Raw genomic sequence first — 18,137 nt, 5'->3', positions numbered from 1 at the left:
GCTTTCTTCCTGGTCCTTTTCATCCGTATCCTCTTCTTGCACAGTTTCTTCCTCGTCCTTGTAACGAAGCAAATCGTAAAGCACTCCTTATAGGGAGGGATACGCCACAGCCGCCTCTTGCCTCGTATGCTAAGCGGTGCTGTGCTGCAGGCGCTGGTGCTGGTGCCAGACAACAAAGAGCATGAAAGGGAACATACAGCTCACCATCCGAGGCACCAAAGGGACTGTTGTTGACAAAGGGGGAAACAAACACAACATATATAGTTATGATAGAACCGATAGCTGTTGTCATTTGTTTTTCCGGTGATATTTTCCCTACGTATTTATTCTTCCTGCTTTCCCTTCATCTTCTCCCTTCTATCTAAAAAGCCATTCCATTTTCCTTTCATTTGTTCCCTTCGATTTAACATACGCCTTTTTCTTCTCCTTCATCTACTTTCTCCCAATTAACACGTCTTCCCTTCTTCATCTGTTCCCTTCCGTCTAACACACACTTTTCTTTTCTTATATACTCCTTTTCCGTCCAACACGCGCCCTTCCCTCTCCCTTCCCGGTGGCCTAGAGAAGCTAATTAAGGGAAATACTTCTTAAATGTGTTTCGTAATCAACTTCTTCAGTGACCTCAGGGTGGAAATAAAAGTAATTCAGAAATGTCATTAGCCAAAACTAATTACCACTCGTAGAACACTTGTACCTTGCATTGTCTTCTCCCCTCTCCTCATCCCCTTCTCCCTCCCGCCCGCCTTCCCGTTCCTTTTTCCTCTTCTCTCCTGTAGTCTCTCTCTGTTCCTTTTCTATTCCCTCCTTCCTTCTCCTCTTCTCTTATTTCTTCCTTCCCTTGCTCTTCGTTCATTTTTTCGCACCTCAGTTCAAGTCAGAAAATGGTGTCTTCCCCATATGTGTATGGGAGATGCATCTTTCCTTCTTTATTTATTGATTTTACTTTTTTGTTATTCATATGCAGCAGGGTTTCATTAATTAGGTGAAGTGGTAGAAATGGTGACGGTGCCAGTGTGACGCGCAGTATGAGAGAAACTTGAGGTTAAGAACGAGAATAATTACTATAAAAAGAGAAAGCGAAATGACTTCCATCCGGGTGTGAGAGATGATGGTTTCCTTTCCCAAGGGTGTGAGGTAAAAGGATTACCCCCGCCGCGTGCTCCCACCGCCACCTCCGCGGCGTCCACTTGTCAACACACTTTTTGGTGGCCAAGAATCGGGTCGTGAGAGTTACCTGGAGAGGAACATTGTCTTCCCTATCTTTGGAGCGAGTAGAGAAACAGTTCATGCCCTTCTCTTGCACTCCTGGCGAGGAAATAAGAGAACCACGTGTGTCCCTCTTCCCCTGTTGCAGCCACACAACCCAACTCATCTCAGGACTTGCTTATTGGTGTGTGTGTGTGTGTGTGTGTGTGTATGTGTGTGTGTGTGTGTGTGTGTGTGTGTTTATCGTTGCTACCGAGACGAGTGGGCGTATTTAGATTTTCTTGATTTTCCTGGAGAGCAAATTAAAAACTTTACCAACATATGTCATGGTACAGTTCAGTTTGAATATAATTCAAATGTATTAAAATATATATATATATATATATATATATATATATATATATATATATATATATATATATATATATATATATATATATATATATATATATATATATATATATATATATATATATATATATATATAATGGAGCCTCCTCTTCTGTGGGAAATTCTGAGTCCAAGTGCACCTCTTTGCGTGTCAAGAAGACTTGGCGTTTGGGCCTAAAAGAGACTAGCTTACCTCTGATCGTGCCGAGGCTCTCCAAGCGTTGAGGGCCGCCGCGATAAAGCCGCAGTGTCTTGGTCTTTCCACCAGGCTGGAGTAGTGCGGGCAAGACTGGGCCAAGATAAGAGTGCTCCGGTCACTGAGGACATTGAGACTCACGGCGACAGTAGTCACGCTGCTTTTCCCAGCCACTCTGTAAGGCACCACAGCAACGATTGTAGCTCATCGTCTGTCTGTCAGTCTCTGTTTATGAGTTTTGTCCGTCCAGCTGTCTATCATAATGTGTCCGGCACAAAGCCCATCCTCGGCACGAGGAGCTGGGAATAGAAATGGAAAGCGGTGAGAATTTTTTTTTTTCTCAGCTGGTCTGTGTTTGTGTGGCTTTGATAGAAAGTAAAAATAGATCTTTGACTGATGCCACTTGCAACAGCATCCTAAAAAGTACAAATCTCAAAAAATGCTACTGACATTCTAATCAGTTACAGATCGTACTCGACAGAATCGCTTGTGAAAAACAGGAAAAAGTTACGGGGCAGGTTTCTGAGTCACAGCAACTTAACCCTCATTTGCAAAACTTTTTCAGTGACCTCAGGGAGAAGTCTTGTTTCCTTGGCCAGAGAACGATCGATAGAGAAGAACGGTTCATGTTTTTTACCCTGCCAGCGGCGGGGGACTTTGCGTGTAATCATGGGCGCTATTCTTGGGTTCTGCAAATCCCTGAACCTCGTACCCGCCGCTCTCCTTTCAGTAATGACTTGGGACTCGGAAGGACGGATGGATGGATGGATGGCCCGCGCCACCACCTGCACCTGCTTACATGCCTGTCCTCATTCACCCCCTCCCTCCCTCTCTCTCTCTCTCTCTCTCTCTCTCTCTCTCCTCTCTCTCTCTCCTCTCTCTCTCTCTCTCTCATTACGAGTGGTAAATGCACATAGTTTTCCTTGTGTATGGGCAGCTCTTAGACATCCTGTGAATATATGCAATGTTCAACCGCATGGTGTGTATTGAGCTGTGTTGTGCTGCGTTGGGGAAAATATTAGTGCAGGCTTGAACCAATAACCCAATGCTTATATCTTTAAAACTGTACTGAGAAATGCATCAGTGGAAGCAGATTTGACAGACATGATCCTGCATCGGTCTTGAAGTAGCCGCCAATAATGATGATGATTGACTGAATTAACGAGGTTTAAGAAAATGCTCCTAGAAAACTGTGACCTGCGCTGGGACGCGATGGAGGACTGACGGCTCCAAAAGTGAGATTAAATGAGATTAAAAGGGGATTCCAGGCTGTGAGACTTTTGCAGACTTCTCTGTTAATTTAAAGACTAACTCTGACCCTCTTTGAAAACTGCTCGGTAATTTTAGACTCAAGTTATAATTAATGCGTGGAGTAAAAACCATAACATGAAAGTCTCGGCGTTTCTGAAAAAGAACATTGCATCATGAACTAAAACTACTTTAGTCTTTCTGTTCTGTCCCAACACTGAGGGAACAGAACAGAAGCAGGACAAAGGAAAGGGAACTTCGTCATATCATAAGAGGTAACAAAGCAAAAGTACGTCATAGTGGACCTCGTAATACTTGGCTTGTGTGTGTGTGTGTGTGTGTGTGTGTGTGTGTGTGTTTGTTTGTTTGTTTGTTTGTTTATCTTGTTTATATGTGCCTTTCCATCTCTCTCTCTCTCTCTCTCTCTCTCTCTCTCTCTCTCTCTCTCTCTCTCTCTCTCTCTCTCTCTCTCTCTCTCTCTCTCTCTCTCTCTCTCTCACACACACACACACACACACACACACACACACACACACACACACACACACACACACACACACACACACACACACACACACACACACACACACACACACACACACATATACACATTCCTGGCCGTCAAACATTATAACGAATACTAAACAGAACAAGACAATTCGAGACAATTCAGTAAAATGGAGATGTTATTTTTAGCGTACGGTTTCTTCTTACCAGTGGGAGGATTATGTTAAGGCGAGAAAAATAAATAAATAAAAACAAAAAACAAGACCCACTGTATGGCGTAGTTTCCCAAGAAGTAATTAGTGTTGAAACTAACTTACGGCATCTTCATTATCAATCCACAACTTCCTACCTTACGTCGCTTTCGCTTGCTTTCATCTCCTTCCCTGCCTCACCTTTCATCAACACCTTTCCCTCATCCCCAAATCCGTTCCCTTCACGGCCCCCTTCTTTGCTTCCTTTTCATCCCATCGCTCTACCTTCCCTTCGCCTTCCAGCCACCTTGACGAGGCGTCGAGTGCCGTCCAAAGCAGGTGTTTACGCCTCACCACACGACCTGAGTGTCCTTGAGGTGATGATGGGGACCAGAAGGAGGAGGAGGAGGAGGAGGAGAAGGAAAGTTGTGACGTAGAGGGGCGCAGAGGGAAAGAGAAAATAAAAAGGAGGATTGAGGGAGTGAGTGAGAGAGTCTAGAAAGGATAGATGGCTGGAAGGAAAAAACAAAAGAGATAGGATGAGGGAGAGATTGTGGAAGAGGAGGAGGAGGAGGAAAGTAGTGACGTTAAAAGGAAGAAGACTTAAAAGGACAACAAGAACGGAATAAGAAAAGAGAAAGAAGTCCATTGCGTCTGGAAGGGCTAGATAGATGGATGGGTAAAGGGAGAGAAAGATGCGATGGAGGAAGGGAGACGAAAATAGGGGAGAGAAAAGGAAAGCCAAAAGATGGGTGCGATGCGGAAATGGGGAGGAAATGGGAGTGATGAGACCGGGATGGAGGGGAGGGAAAAAACTACTAGAGTACAGCGATGATTTATTGGACATTTCTGTGACAAATTTCCTCCTTCGGTTTCCTCTTTCTGCTCCTTTCCCTTTCATGCATCTGTTCCCTTTCTGTTATTAACCTTTCGCTCTCTCCTAAAGCAATGAAAGTCGATGAAGACGCGAGGAATATGAATGAGGACACACACACACACACACACACACACACACACACACACACACACACACACACACACACACACACACACACACACACACACACACACACACACACACACACACACGACTCGTTTCCCAACCTTTCGCGTTTCTTAGTCTCTCTCTTTCGTGTTTCATTTTGCATCGGACAAAATCGAACAGTATTGGTCTTGGCGTCTGTCTGTCTGTCTGTCTATCTGTCTCTTTATCTAACTTCCTCTCTTTCTGTATGCCTGTCTCTCTCTCTCTCTCTCTCTCTCTCTCTCTCTCTCTCTCTCTCTCTCTCTCTCTCTCTCTCTCTCTCTCTCTCTCTCTCTCTCTCTCTCTCTCTCTCTCTCTCTCTGTGTGTGTGTGTGTGTGTGTTTTGATGGGGCTCAGAGAGAGAGAGAGAGAGAGAGAGAGAGAGAGAGAGAGAGAGAGAGAGAGAGAGAGAGAGAGAGAGAGAGAGAGAATACCCTCCACAGATTGGTATGGAGTACAAAGCTGTAAATTACTATTCATGGAAGGCCTTATACGGAATGTGTCTGATAATCTTTGTTCTGCTGCCGAAGACACCGCGTGCCGCAAGCCTCGTGGCAGACGGGAATGCAAAGAAGGGCTGTTAGATCAGGAAGAGGAAGAAGAAGTGAAAGATAACAGGAGATGAGACCTTCCCAAATCACCTCACTTTTTTAATTTATTTCTTTATTCATTAAGTTTTTGCTGTTTGCGATGATGTTTTTAATCCTGCATGGATATGTTACTTCATGTATTTATGTATTTAACATTCGGGGTGGCGGTGTTCCCTTGTATTTGTATTTCAAGTAAGGGCTTCAATATTGATTTTATTTTTATTTTCATTGTTTCTTTGCTCAAGCTTTCCCTTATCTTTTGTCTACGCACGCTCTTTTAAATACTTTGCTCACACTCTCCCTAATTCTTTGTCTAGTCAAACTTTCCTGTTCTTTGCTCACACTTTCCCTATCTTTTTATCTGCTCAAACTTTCCAGTTCTTTACTCAGCTTTCCTACATTTTTTTTCTCTCTGCCCTTGCTTTTCTTTGTTCTTTATCTGCCGTGCGACTCTTGCTTACCTCGTCCCTACCTGTCTTCTGAAATACGCTTCCTCTACGTCAATAAGTGTCACGTGCGTAGCCATGTATCTTAACTCCTTCCATACTTCATCTGTGTTTGCTACGTGTATCACTGTGCGGTTTACATCATCATCAGCCAACCCTTGATCATCGTCCTCACGTCACCACTCCCCTCGTCAGTCCCGCCACCCCTTCTCACTTCTCTTCCTTTCTTATCTCTTCCTGAAACTAAGGAAATCCAATCTTTCTCCCGCAGTTCAAACACATCTGTAGGGATCAAGGAGGCACGCGCCAGGATTGCAGGATCGAACAGTGGAGATTGAAGGACGAGCATATCATATTTGTCGGTGAGTATGGATTGAGGTGGGGAGAGAGAGAGAGAGAGAGAGAGAGAGAGAGAGAGAGAGAGAGAGAGAGAGAGAGAGAGAGAGAGAGAGAGATAATAAGGAAAAGAGGAAATTAGGGACAAGTTAAGTGAGAGAGAGGTCAAGGAGGAGAAATGAAAGAGCAGGAGGAAAAATATTTGAGAAAAATATATGGATTGAGGTGAGAGAGAGAGAGAGAGAGAGAGAGAGAGAGAGAGAGAGAGAGAGAGAGAGAGAGAGAGAGAGAGAGAGAGAGAGAGAGAGAGAGAGAGAGAGAGAGAGAGCAAGGAAAAGTCAAAATTAAGAAGTTAAGTAGGAAAGAGATAAAATAAGAAAAAAATGGAAAAGGAGGAGGTGGAGGAGAAGGAGGAATATAGAGAAAAAAATAAAGGAAAAGGTTAGATTAAGCGGATATAAGGTGGGAAGGAGATGGAGAAGGAAGAAAAGAAGAGAAAAAGTCGAAATAGAGGAAAGGAATGAAAAATCTGGCCATCTGAAGCAGCGGTGAATTATCCTTGAGAAAAGAAAGTGAACTGGGATGAGGCGAAGGTGGGAAAGTGAATCAAAGAGAAGGGAGGAGAGAAGAAAGAAAGGAGATGATAAAACAAAAAACAAGCATAGGTACAATGAAATTAATGAAAAAAAAGGTGGAATTAAAAGAATTGCTTATGTACAGAATTGAAAAAGTTTTGTTCATTGAGAGGGAAGAATGGGAGTGAAAGTGAATCAAGGGAAAGGGAAGAAAGATGAAAGAAAAAATAACAAAAACACATACAATGAAGTTAATGAAAAAAAAAATGGAACTAAAAGAATTGCCTCTGTACAAAAGTTAAAAGTTTTGTTCATTGAGAGAGGAAAAAGGAAAGAGAAACAAACAGGTATGAAATTAATGAACACAGCACTCAGCAGTGACACACGCGAGGCACGGAAAAGAAGTGAGAAAAAATGTGACATGAAAAGTATAAACGTCCATTCATTTGCTTGCTGTAAAATAAATAGTTGAGTTGAGTGTCCATCAGGTGAACTCCTGTGAAGCCTGAACTATGAATTATCTGAAGACTGGGGCCGTTCAACCGTAATGGCTTTTGTAGTATTCGCACACACACACACACACACACACACACACACACACACACAGAGAGAGACACTTAAATCTCATTAGTGATTAGTGCAGCAGTAATCTAACCTCTGATGTCGTCGTTATTGTCATTGTCGTCACTATTGTTGTGGTGGTGGTGGTGGTTGCTGGTGGCGGTGGTGGCGGTGGCAGCCAGTAGTCGAGGTCACATATTTTCCATACATTAAATGAACGATTTTTTTTTACCTCCTGTAATTAATTTGTTTATTTTCGTAGTCTTTTCAAAGCCTTGGTATCAGAACACTGAAATATGCCTGTAAAATGCTTAACACAAAGGGAAAGAGGGAGAGAGAGAGAGAGAGAGAGAGAGAGAGAGAGAGAGAGAGAGAGAGAGAGAGAGGGAGAGAGAGAGAGAGAGAGAGAGAGAGCTAAGGAAGCAAGACAAACACACACTGAAGGAAAAGTTTAGGGAGGGGTAGAGGAGATAAAACGACATTACAGAGCAAGAGGGAAGGCGGCGGCTGACAGGAAGGAAGAAAGGGAGAGGAACGCGAGTTTGGGACAGACTCATCCTTACGCGAGGAAAGAGAACAAGGAGAAGAGGAGGGAGGAGTGTGAATACAGATAGGAGAGTGAGCGGGCAGGGGAGGGCCGGGTGGGGGTGGACGATGGAATCAAACGGATCAAAATTGACCTAATTATTAAACTTTGGAAACTAGGAAAAAAGGAAAAGAAGGCATTGGGGAGGTATTATAGTCGCTTGGCACGGATGGTACAGTACTCAGGTTAGATGATTCTCGAGACAGATCGGCCTTAGTGCAGATAAGCCTCGAGACGTTTGGTAATCGAGACACTTGGTACCCAAATCACTTGGTCCCCAAAATGTCTCTAAACTCATACGTCTGGAGTACAGGCTTCGTGAAGGCAACATGTGGATTCACACACACGTTCGCTAACCAATCCACTACTTACTGAACCACTACTATCCATTCACTCAACCATTCAAACCGTATCCACCCACTCACATCCACTCACCCACAGGTGTGTGGATGTGATTCACACTCACCGATTCACACTCACCCACCCACCCACCTCTAGTAGCCTACCCATCCAGCCACTCACTCAACCACATCTACCCATCCATATGTACTGAGGCCTGTTTGCACTCAGGCCGATCCGTCTTGATCATGACCTGAGCCTTATATGTCCTTAGTACCAGTACGAAGTGACTAGCTCCCATTGAAGAGAGGGAATCCCTTGTGGGAATCGTGAGCTGCGTTTAGAGTATTGCGTAAAGGAAAAGGAGAAACACAAAGGGGCAAGTGTGAGTGTCGCCATGTCACTTGCAGGGAGTTGTAAGTGCGACGCATCTCAGCCTGTTGGCTAAGAACGGCATCCAGCGTGCTTCTGTCACACATGCTTGCATTTGCCGTCACGTGGGTAACATTGTCCTCTTTGGCGCCACAATAAAGCCCCCCGGACCTGGAAGTCACACTGACGTCATCACTGACTCACCACCTACCGCATGGGCTCTCTCTCTCTCTCTCTCTCTCTCTCTCTCTCTCTCTCTCTCTCTCTCTCTCTCTCTCTCTCTCCTCTCTCTCTCATCTCTCTCTCTCTCTCTCTCTCTCTCTCTCTCTCTCTCTCTCTCTATATATATATATATATATATATATTTGCTTTCTACGGGTAAAGTACGTGGAGTCAAGGTTACGTTTACTTTTAGCAGTGCCGAACAACGACCTGGATTTACAAACGCTGATGACGCTCACCACAGCAATGGCTCTCATGGCTCGCTGAATAGCTTATTACGTGTGTGTGTGTGTGTGTGTGTGTGTGTGTGTGTGTGTGTTGTGTGTGTGTGTGTGTGTGTTTCCTATCCCGACATAAATCAAACACCTGAGGGCCAAGAGCTTCGGGCATGAAGTATTTGTGACATCTCAAGTTGCAGTTTATCGGAACCTTGAGTCGCTAGTGTGTGTATTGCTTGTTTGCCAAATTTCTTTTGTTAGTTTCCTTGATTTACGAAATGCACTTCCACCGAGTGACTCAGCGTCGGTATTTCTGGGTTCTAGTTTGCGCTCAGCTTATTTACCCGGCGATATAATGTATATATTTTTTAAGTCTGCTAGGGAACTACGTCCTTCCGAGCGTGACGTATTCCTGTCCTGAGCACGTTCCTGCCTCCCACGTCCTCAAGGCTCATGCTCTTATTTCAGCGCCGCTCTAGCTACCAAATCCGGGAACATTTATAGCATTACCTACTACGCAGCATCTCCCAAGCTCTTTGTACGCGGAACTAGAGAATGATATACTAGTGAGGTAGCAAAACAACCTGATACCTCTTATCCTTGCTTCCTCTATCGAGTCATATGGAGTTAGTCTCAGGAAGCACCTACGTAACAACATTTCTCACCCATCTGTTGTTAATGAGTGAGTCAGTGATTAATCTTCCATCATAAACAACAGGATTGGGAAGCTTAGTTAAGGTAGAGTGGCTGGAGCGGGGTGGGGCGGCGTGCTGTGGGGCGGGGCGGGGCGGGGCGGGGCGGGGCGAGGCGGTAGTTGGAAGGCAGATATGTGATAGTTCGGATCAAAGTCTTAGTGAAGTTTGATAGGTTGGAGATGAGTTGGAGGCAGTTTGAGTACACACACACACACACACACACACACACACACACACACACACACTGTCCTTGTACGTACGTAAGTAAGTAATAATCTTCTTTTGTTCCAGGTGGTAGTGTTTCGTCATGTCGACTGAGGCATCCATCAAACCTCGCCAGCTGCAGGTCGCGAGGATCCGGCAGGTAAACATTATCCACACACACACACACACACACACACACACACACACACACACACTATTAATTCCTATCCACAGTTTTCTAGTCCTTCTCTATTCCTCGTCTCAAGTGAGTTATTGGGGTGTTATGGAACCTTGTCTTTTGTGTCCTGTGACCTCCTTGCTGCTGCGGCGCCACAGTCCAGCAGCCATCCACCCATTGTGTTATGTGCTGCACGATGGTGTTGTACGGTACTTAGGTGTATGTGTGTGTGTGTGTGTGTGTGTGGGAAAGGCGTAAAAAGGGGTCCACTGAAGATGCCACTCCCAAAAGAGGACGATGTGTGTGTGTGTGTGTGTGTGTGTGTGTGACGTGCGTGTCGCTGTACAGAGCCAGGGTACATTGCTGCCTGTCGGATGAGGTACGTTGCCAGCGTGCACGTGGTGGGTCTGTTATACTACAGTGCACGTGAGAAGAGCCGCGCGGCACGTGAGAAAGAGTTACAGGGAAGGTAGAAAAAAAAATAATAATAATGGCATTTATAGGGAAGTGTATTGCAGTACTAGGATACGTAAGTGCTGTTTAAAACGGCGAAGGGTCATTTCGTGGATAACTTTTATTTATATTACTTAACAACACATTGCCCGAAGAGCCTTGTTGTATTGAAGATCGTCGCCCTTATTCAGACACTTCTGTGAATGATTGTTCCTTACAGACTGTGACGGGAAAGAAAAGGATTTTCTCACTAATCTGACCATTAGTAACCCTCTTGAAAATCATAAACGATGACTTAAGTACGAGAATTTTGATAAGAATATTAATAGGTCACCGGAAAACATCCCCTCGACACTGCCTCATCCTTCACAATGTAATGGCATAGGAGTGTGTCCCGACAAGGAATAGCCCGCGCGTCTCGATGACAGAGCAGGAAATAAAGCTCCTGCTGGTACGCGTGGCGCCTTTGATAGGCAATGACATGGACGAGGCAAGTGTCGAGACCCTGGTGTCCGCTCTGTCACCTTCATGAGGTTTAGTCTGGCGCCGCAGCAAACAGCGATGGTGTTGTGACCTTCTCCGCCTTATTACTCATATGTGTATATCGCTTCACTCGTCACAGAGGCATTATTATTATTATTATTATTATTATTATTATTATTATTATTATTATTATTATTATTATTACTATTTATTTATTTTTATTTATTTATTTATTTTTTATTACCAGCAGGGTGTCTCTCCTCTCACATTCGAGAATGTATAAAAAAAATCACCATGAGAATATAAGCAAATAAAATGAAATGAAATGTACATGTTTATTCGTAATGATGATTCATGATAATACATTTGAAAATTAGCGTTTCCTTTTTTCTGATGCGGAAATTTTTAAATTGGTTGCTAACTATTATTCAGTCTCGTTCACATCTAAATATGTTAGGTAATTCTCAGAGGCGATTGTTGTTTTAATCCTGAGAGAGAGAGAGAGAGAGAGAGAGAGAGAGAGAGAGAGAGAGAGAGAGAGAGAGAGAGAGAGAGAGAGAGAGAGAGAGAGAGAGAGAGAGAGAGAGAGAGAGAATGATGATGATATATGTAATAATAATGCAATAAGTAATACGTCTTACTTTGGATTTTTTTTTCATTAAGTAGCTAAATTTTAAAAGTTTCACTCAACCTGGGAAGTCTTTGGGTCACTCCTTAGCCCGGGGCGGACCTGGCTAACCCGGCTAATTAAAATGTTTGGGCGTCTTGCACATGCCCGCGTGTGGAGCGTCTTCATGAAGTCTTGCAGTGCCTTACTCACCTTCTGTTGTGCATCTTTGGTTTGTCTTATGTGCACGTGTGGTCATTACTTGAACACTCTTACTTGTGTTGTATTGGGCCTTCCTTGTGTGTGTGGTCACTCCTTGAACAGCTTTTCTCGTGTTGCATTGAGCACCTTTGTTTTCCCTTTACTTGTGGGTGCAGTCATTCCTTGAACAGCCTTTCTTGTGCACGTTTGGTTTCTTCTTACTAATGTGTGTGGTCATACCTTGAACACAGCTGAAGGCAGGTCGCCATTCCTGCTGCGGTCAGTGCGGCACGAACTCGTAACCCCACAATCTGTTATGATCGGTCAATGTTTTACCACAGGCTTGGGTTGTGTAAATATGTAGCTATATATGTAGATATGTAGATGTGAAATCCGCCTGTGTAATGCCAGGCCACCAACTCTCCACTCATTCTGTCCTTCATACGTTCTCCACCTCGTCCTTCCTCTTACCCATCCTCCTTCTCTTCTAACTTTCTGTTAAAAACGATAAAAGTGACGGCCGCTTTCTGAGGAGTTTCTTCACTCTTGTACACGCTTAAACAAAGAAGAAAGGAAAGTAAGAACAAACAAAGAAACAAAATGCTGAAGAATATACATATTGAATGAAGCAAAGAAAGATAGCGAGTAAGCAACGAGGGAACAAGCAAACAAATCAGACAAAATCAGTCGGTAATATATTACATGCAGATATGTATCAGCATTCAGGCTCCACAAAAAGCAAAGGTTATTTTTCACCGGCCGCCAGTCGTCGAGAGCGTAGAGAGAAGACAGAGAGCAAGAAGAAAGCAGACATAATCATGAGGTGATTTATTAGCTCCAAGTATACATCATCATTCAAGCAATTCAAGCACCAGAATAGCAAACATTCTTATACCACCGCGGCCGTCAGTCAGCGCCATCAATAACATACTTCTTTCCTTCCTTAACTTAGAGAGCCGCCATCCATCCTTGGGCTCTAAGGCTACGACTCTGAGCCATTTCCCATCAGCCAGCACATGAAAAGATATGCCAAAACTTTGTGGAAATGCGTGAACCTTTACCAAGAACCCCCTTCCTCCCATACATACACACACAAGCACTGACTCAGCAAACCACCACTTACATGATAAAATACTGGACTCCTGTCGTGATGCATTGAACTGAGATGAGGAATAGTGAGCGCAAAGTAAATTCTGTTCCCCGAGGTTCAATATTTCTGCCTCGATTGTCTGTAGTAAACCATCCGCCACCGTCAGGGACGCGGCCTCCACTCTTACGCTCACTTTATTTACTTAACATGATCCACGGCGGCTTTGATTTCCCCACCTTCTCCTCACTGCCACTTGGCCCTCTTAGCGCTTCTCCGTTTCATTCCACACTCATTCTACTTCTTTCCTCTCCTTCCTTTCTTTTTTCTTTGTCTCTCTGTCTATCTATTTGTTTGTTTCATTTTATTATTTTTTGTATACCCCATCGTTCTCTCTCTCTCTCTCTCTCTCTCTCTCTCTCTCTCTCTCTCTCTCTCTCTCTCTCTCTCTCTCTCTCTCTCTCTCTCGTGTGTGTGTGTATTCAGGAGGGTATTAGGTTACATTGCAATTCTGTTTTCCAATAACTTTTGAAGCACAATTTTCAGGGAGTTCCAGAAATTTCTCACTCGTAGAAATTCTTACTCATATTTTTCCTTTATTTTGTCTCTTTTATTACCTACTCTCAGCCATTCACGCATTCTAAAGTAATATATATTCCTGCCACTTGCAGGCCATTGCTCCCAAAATCCTCAGGGTCAGTAATCAGGAGAGGACAAGAAATAATGAGTTCAAGCTTAATAAAGTTAGTTTAGAAAAGAGATAGGAAGGAATTAACTTTCAAACAGAGTGGTAGATGAATGGAATAGACTCAGTGTTCAGGTTGTTAGTGCCTAGTCATTAGGGAACTTTAAAAGAAGATTAGACAGATTTATGGATGAGAATGATCGGTGGAAATAAGTAGGTGTGTTTCATACAAGGACTGCCACGCGTAGACCTGTTGGCTTCTTGCAGCTTCCCTTATTTTCTTATGTTTTTATGTTGTTTTCTTTTTATAATTCTCTTTCACAAATTGTAGTAGACAGCGTTCCATTGAGGTTCCTACAACATGCTTATAAATAGCAATGCATTATACAGGTCCTTATATCGTACAATTCTTTTCTCATTTCTTCCACCACAGCTCTCATACATTGATTACACTTGGCACTTTGTTCCGTCGCCACATTATTTCATGAAAAAAATTAGGATGTTATTACATCCTCACTTTTCTATCTTTTTTCCGTAATTATAACTCGGTTCTTCAAGCCCCACTCAGGATTTCATTTTCGTAATGGATTTAGGTGGTCTGTTTTGTGTTTTATGCCGCTTATTCTCTCGCTGAAGTCCAGTCCAGTCTTTTAGCGTCAGGGTCTATTATGTGGACGCTGGGAGAGAGAGAGAGAGAGAGAGAGAGAGAGAGAGAGAGAGAGAGAGAGAGACTGGTCGTCACAAGATGTGATACATACGAACATGAATATGTGAGACGGTTGCAATGTGCCGCCGCCTGTGTGTGTGTGTGTGTGTGTGTGTGTGTGTGTGTGTGTGTGTGTGTGTGTGGAAAGGAGTGCAATGTCGGACGGGTGTTGCGGTGGGGGGAAGCTCAGGAATCGTGACAAGTGCCTTGGTCTGCATATCAGCTCCCTCACGGCTGTTCTTTATTTCCTTGTTTATAAACCTTGCCTGTAGGGAAGGGCGCAACTATGTGGTCGACCAGCATCGTCTAGTATGCCAGCTGCTGCTGCTGCACCGCGAACCTGTGCACACACACACACACACACACACACACACACACACACACACACACACACACACACACACACACACACACACACACACACACACACCATCATCATCATCATCATCATCATCATCATCATCATCATCATCATCATCATCATCATCATCATCATCATCATCATCATCATCATCATCATCATCATCATCCCTCTACGGAATCTGCCAACGTCCAGAGAATATCAGTAAATTTAGTCATCAGTCCGATCTTAAATTTAGCTCGAAAACCTTACGAGTTGAGAGTCGCGTGCAAGCAGCGGCGCAGCTTCGCAGGTTAGCAGTGTTAGCAGTGTTGGCAGTGCTGGTGGTGTTGGCAGTGCTGGACTTGCCTTAAGCACATGCAACAGGTTTGCTAAGACAAATTTTTGTACTACTTTGGTGGGATAAATCTGACCCGTAACAGCAGTAATAATAATTCCAACAGCACAGTAGTCCCTGACGGCCACACCACGAAGAGGAACAGAGCAATACTTGTGTCTGCGTCATGTTTAACCTTTCAGTGTTTGAAGAATTTAAAGGGATAAAAAAAAAAAAAAAACTTTCAGTGAGTGATGTGTTTTAAGAAAACCTGATATCGTTATTTCTCTAGAGGAGGAAAGTCACTGATTGCCAAACGTGTTGATTTTCTTTGTATGAAAACAGCAGCAGGAGCAATAACAACAGCAGCAGCAACAACAACAATAAGGACAACAATAGCAATAACAGCAACAACAAAACAGCAACAACAACAACAACAACAACAACAACAACAACAACAACAACAACAACAACAATAACCAAACAAAAAATAAGAACAACAGAACAGGAGGAGGAAAAGGAGGAGGAAGAAGAGAAGTCGGGAAGAAAGAGGAGGACGCACGAGAAGCTCCCCCTCCCAGGGCCCGGATGGGAGATGGAACCTTGAGACCGTGATGTAATCTGTCCCGTGTAGTGGAGAAGGCACTGGGCGAATGAGGCGAGACCGACGCAGGTGGTGTGTGTGTGTGTGTGTGTGTGTGTGTGTGTGTGTGTGTGTGTGTGTGTGTGTGTGTGTGTGTGTGTGTGTGTGTGTGTGTGTGTGTGTGTGACGCACTCCACGCTGACCTAATTCGCTCAAAAGAAAAAAAAATAAAAAGAGTTACACTTTGCTATTGCAAATGATGTCTGTTGCATGCCAAAGATTTGGAGCACATTGTGGAGGTGTGAACCAATAGTGATGAAAGGAAAGAACGTGTGTATGGTGATCATATCGTTATCTATACCTAGAAAGCAAATGTAAGACAAGAGATAGTGAAAAGTAGCACTGATTAACTATTATATTCTATAAAGAAAAAATAATAATAATAATAGCTAATACTGACACGTATAGATTTCGTCACATACACATTTTGATTTCTAGAGTGATTAGATGAGTATTGCTTAGTGGAATGGCTTGTCGAGGATGGCTTAGTGGGCTGGCTTAACGGGGATGACCTAGCGGGAAAGGCTCGTCGGGAGTGGCTTGGAGGAGATGGCCTAGTAAGGGTAACATGGCGGGAATGGCTAGATGAGTGTGACTGGTTTAGTGGAGTATCTTGGTGTGGTGGCTTAACGGAGATGGCTTGAAGTTGTTTGGTGGTTATGGTTCAGTCTGTGTGGTTTGGCATGGAGGTTTTGTGGGAATAGTTTGATGTGGGTGGCGTGGCCTGGTGTAGCGGTCTTGGCTTAGCTTGGTTTGGTTTGGCGGAAGTGGTGATGGGAAGGAAGAAAACTCGCAAATTTAAGATCATGCGAACACCTACACACTTGCGTCACTATACAGCCAGCTACACACACACACTCGCACACACACACACACACACACACACACACACACACACACACACACACACACACACACACACACACACACACACTTCCGGTGCATAGGGCTCCATCACTCGCAATGGTATAACAATATTGCGGTAACACTGCATGTACGGACTCCCGACTTGATGTGGTATTGCTGCTATTGTCATTGTTACTGCAGCCATACAAGCATACTTAATATAAATTATGTAAGACCAACAAAAATAATGTATGCGAAGGTCTTCCTAGCATAGCATTGAAAGTGCAACTTTAATCTTCGTCCATTCCAGCGGCCTTCCCTTTACTCTGTCCCGTAATAAAAAGGAAGGGGGAAAATAACGAAATCACCACAGTTTTGTAAGGAAAATAAAGCAGAAACGGGTGTTGAAATAGATAGACGCATTTTAGAGAATTAGGTTCATCATTTGAAAGGCGTGCAGGGCTTAAGTATAAAATATTGATAAAAGGAAGACAATACAGATAGTTCATACGTTCATATATAGATATTGAAGGTCTTATTGAGACTATGAATAATTCTTCTTTGAGTTCCCTGTGCAATTATACCGAGTATTGTGAACCTGAAGACACTATCTTGTTTCTTGTCTCTTGGAGGAGACACCGGCACGGCACACCACTTGGTCTTACTTATTTTACTGTCCTGAAACACATTTTTTTGGTAGAAACACAACTGTATCCTTCTTCAACTGTTCTAGGTGTCATGTATACTTTACTCTGAGAGAATACATGTTTTTTTCGTTTTATTATAGTATAATAAAGGTGATCTGAATCTTCTCTAAGCAAGCTACATCGACAACCCTACGTAGTTATTTGAGTAACCCGAATCAATAGCGAAGGCCACTCGGTTGGCGTACCTTAAGAGAAAAAGGAGTAGTAAAGTGGGAAATCTTTAAGGACAGTTCAGTTTTATACACGTTTCTTGAAGAAATTTGAGTCAGAGGTAGAGGAAAAGGAAGATAAAGTGTCCCAGAATTTTTCACTATAAAAAATGAAGGAATGTAGATGCTGCTTTGTATTTACACTAATTAGGTGAACAACACAAGGATCAAGGTAAAAAGGAAGCCCACGAGCCCGTGGGCTCTTGCTGCGTAACGCTACCTTGGAAGGCTAATTTTCACCGCAGACGGAGACGTGAATAAGACTTAACGAAGAAAAATAAAATAAAGTACATTAATAGATAAAATAAAATGAATAAATAAAGATCGCTAAATAGAAAAAAAAAAACATTAAAAAGACCGAGAAAATAAATAGATAGGTAAATAGGCAGATAAATAAATAAGTAAATAGAAAAATGTCCTGAATTGCAGAGCGTAGTGACCTGATATTTTTACCTTGAAAGAAAATATCAAATGAAGTTCCAAGATGCTAGCTAAATTCGAAGCAGGATATTTCGTCGTGTATTAGCTGAAAAAAAAAAAAAAAAAAATGGAGCAAGAAAAGCATCGTTAATCTTAAGTTATTAACCAGAAAGGCGAACAGAGAATTATTAAGGCTAAATACATAACCAAGTGGAGGGTTGGAGTACAAAGAGAGCCGTAGGTAGCAAACTGATACTGTCGACACAGTATACGAGAACATCATTGCAGCAGTGAGAGGCTGCGAGGGGAACTGATGAGGCACAAGTGTT

The 18,137-nt window shown here is 43.2% G+C and overlaps 1 protein-coding gene across 4 annotated transcripts in view; it reads left to right on the top strand.

Moving 5' to 3' along the window:
- LOC135103156 (uncharacterized) overlaps nucleotides 1–18,137 on the top strand; it is a 64,669-nt gene that overhangs the window by 39,876 nt on the left and 6,656 nt on the right. For 3 of the 4 annotated variants that reach the window (XM_064009234.1, XM_064009235.1, XM_064009236.1), the window contains exons 3-4: nucleotides 6,070–6,160; nucleotides 9,994–10,066. In XM_064009234.1, the coding sequence (XP_063865304.1) occupies nucleotides 10,010–10,066 (57 nt within the window). In that variant the 5' untranslated portion in view covers nucleotides 6,070–6,160; nucleotides 9,994–10,009. The remainder of the gene's footprint in view (nucleotides 1–6,069; nucleotides 6,161–9,993; nucleotides 10,067–18,137) is intronic. The other variant, XM_064009237.1, reaches the window with a different exon arrangement.

The sequence above is a fragment of the Scylla paramamosain genome, chromosome 8 (genome assembly GCF_035594125.1).
Source record: "Scylla paramamosain isolate STU-SP2022 chromosome 8, ASM3559412v1, whole genome shotgun sequence".
NCBI lineage: Eukaryota > Metazoa > Arthropoda > Malacostraca > Decapoda > Portunidae > Scylla > Scylla paramamosain.
Note: the sequence above shows the minus strand (reverse complement) of the source record. Positions and strands in the feature narration are given on the sequence as shown.